This window comes from Tachysurus vachellii, chromosome 4 (assembly GCF_030014155.1).
Source record: "Tachysurus vachellii isolate PV-2020 chromosome 4, HZAU_Pvac_v1, whole genome shotgun sequence".
Taxonomy (NCBI): Eukaryota; Metazoa; Chordata; class Actinopteri; order Siluriformes; family Bagridae; genus Tachysurus; species Tachysurus vachellii.
This window is the reverse complement of record NC_083463.1, coordinates 32,843,140-32,845,639: the sequence shown is the minus strand read 5'-3', so window position 1 is coordinate 32,845,639 and position 2,500 is coordinate 32,843,140. Positions and strand designations below refer to the sequence as shown.

At 40.8% G+C, this 2,500-nt stretch overlaps 1 protein-coding gene across 1 annotated transcript in view; it reads left to right on the top strand.

Annotated features, from left to right (window-relative positions):
- ntn1a (netrin 1a) overlaps positions 1–1,473 on the top strand; it is a 58,940-nt gene extending 57,467 nt beyond the window's left edge. The window contains exon 6 of the mRNA XM_060869099.1: positions 368–1,473. Within this exon, the coding sequence (XP_060725082.1) occupies positions 368–696 (329 nt within the window). The 3' untranslated portion in view covers positions 697–1,473. The remainder of the gene's footprint in view (positions 1–367) is intronic.
- Positions 1,474–2,500: the final 1,027 nt, after the last annotated feature.

Genomic DNA, 2,500 nt, shown 5'->3' with positions numbered 1-2,500 from the left:
AAATGTTTCTATTTGGAATAATGAAGTTCCTGAGTAATGAATTATTAAATAATGTTAATTGAGTTATTAAATAATGTTAATAATTAACAGCAGAGAAGTCAATCAGTAAATAGTGAGTGATTGACAGCTGCACAGATGTTTGTTCTCTCTGATATCCCTGGAAGCCCCGCCCCCTTCTCACATCAGTAATCTAAACAGATTCGTTAGGGACGTTAATTAAACAGAAAGTGTTTCACCTAACGCTTTAATTAAACACTGTCTGAGCAGCAGATGATGTGCTGAATGTTTATTATTTGTGACAGGATTACGGTGACAGTGTGTGTGTTGTGTGTTGAGTGTGTAACATGACGTCTCTGTGCTCCTGCAGCGGTTCAGGTCCACATCCTGAAATCGGACAAGGCGGGCGAGTGGTGGAAATTTACTGTGAACATCGTGTCTGTGTACAAGCAGAGCGAGAGCCGCATCCGACGAGGAGACCAGCTGCTGTGGGTCCGAGCCAAAGACGTAGCCTGCAAATGTCCCAAAATAAAAACAGGGAAGAAATACCTGCTGCTGGGGAACAACGAGGACGCGCCGGGGCAGAGCGGCATGGTGGCTGATAAAGGAAGTCTGGTCATCCAGTGGAGGGACACATGGGCTCGCAGACTGCGCAAGTTCCAGCAGAGAGAAAAAAAAGGCAAATGCAAGAAGCCTTAAAGAGATAAACATGGAGTAAGGCTGAGTCAGAGACAGACGATCTGAACTAAAATATTCACACAGATCTGATGCAGTGCAGAGGGGGGGGAGGGGGTGGGGAAGAGAGAGAGTATGAACTGCCGCTCGAAACAGAGACGTTTCATTAAACAGGAAGTTCACGCCTGTCATGAAGGAACTCACCTCACTGTTATATCTTATTCACATCCTTCAGAGCTTCGCTTCAGGTGGACCTGCGGTGTGTCTCTGTGAAACATCATCAACACTCTCCACAAATCAGAATCACGAGTAACTATCACGAGTGCTCAGTAACCCACAGACACTCCATTCATCACCACCCGTTTATCATCACTTCATCCAGCAGCATCATCATCCTCATCCTCTCTAAAAGATGCTTGTGTTTATGTTGTACATTTTTAATCCAGCACACGGTATATAAAATAAAGTCTTTTTTTTTCTGTTTAAAACCAGCCCCTATTAACACCTGTGGATTTAATCTAATTAATATGTGTTTAATTAATATACACACACACGCACGCACACACACGCACACACGCGCACGCACACACGCGCACATACACCCACACACACATTCAGAACTCTTTAATGAATTTTATTTAATGAAATGTTCGAATCTGAAAAACGGCTCTTTATTAATTTACTAAATCTATAAGTAAAAGAGATGTGTGTGTGTCTGTGTGTGTCTGTTTGTGTGTGTCTGTGTGTGTCTGTTTGTGTGTCTGTGTGTGTGTCTGTTTGTGTGTGTGTCTGTTTGTGTGTGTCTTTTTGTGTGTGTCTGTGTGTGTCTGTGTGTATGTCTGTGGGTGTGTGTGTGTCTGCGTGTGTGTGTGTCTGTTGGTGTGTTTGTGTGTCTGCATGTGTTTGTGTGTGTCTGTGTGTGTGTCTGTGTCTGTGTTTGTGTGTGTCTGTGTGTGTCTGTGTGTGTGTGTGTTTGTGTGTGTGTGTCTGTGTGTGTGTTTGTGTGTGTCTGTGTGTGTGTTTGTGTGTGTGTGTCTGTGTGTGTGTTTGTGTGTGTGTGTGTTGCATAGCTTACACTTGAGATGAAGGAGTGGTTGTTGTTCGGTGTTGGTTTGTGTGTAAATTGAATCATCACAAAGGATTTATTTGATATTTAAATGTTTCCATGTAAAAAGTTGGGAAGTGAATTGATCTGATTACAGAAAGATTTGGAGACGTTACTGATGTCAGCAGAGCGAGAAGGTCAGAACGTCATTCAGTATAAAACATAAACACTTACAGATCACATGACCACCGTCTCATCATCTCATTGGTTAAATGTGGAAATGTTGTGTGTGTTTTGTTTTGTGTCCTTTATAAATTATACAATTACACAAAAAACGTCCAAATATGATCCAGTAAAAGTACAATTGTTTTAGTTTAGTTTATTTTTGCATTTATGTTTAAATTTCAGGTCCATATTTTAATAAACAGCTGAATGAGACACACACACACACACACACACACACACACAGTGTCACAGTGGATTATTTATCACTTGTAAATAAACACGTGCTGATCATCTGATTTAAACCTCACAGTGTCACGTGGACACTTTGTGAAACTTCTTTTGTTCTATGATGTAAAATTGGTTGTGTGTGAAGTTGTTTGTGTGTTATATTTTATGGATGTTATGATTTTTATGAATAAAACACTGCTTCATTTCTTTGTTTTCTTTGTTTAAAGTAGCTGAGATTTTTTCCCCATTTGGATTCTGGTGACTACAGAACTGAGACGTTTAACAGTGCGACACTGTGAGGAGTTTATTGAAGGAGAACCACAGTGTACT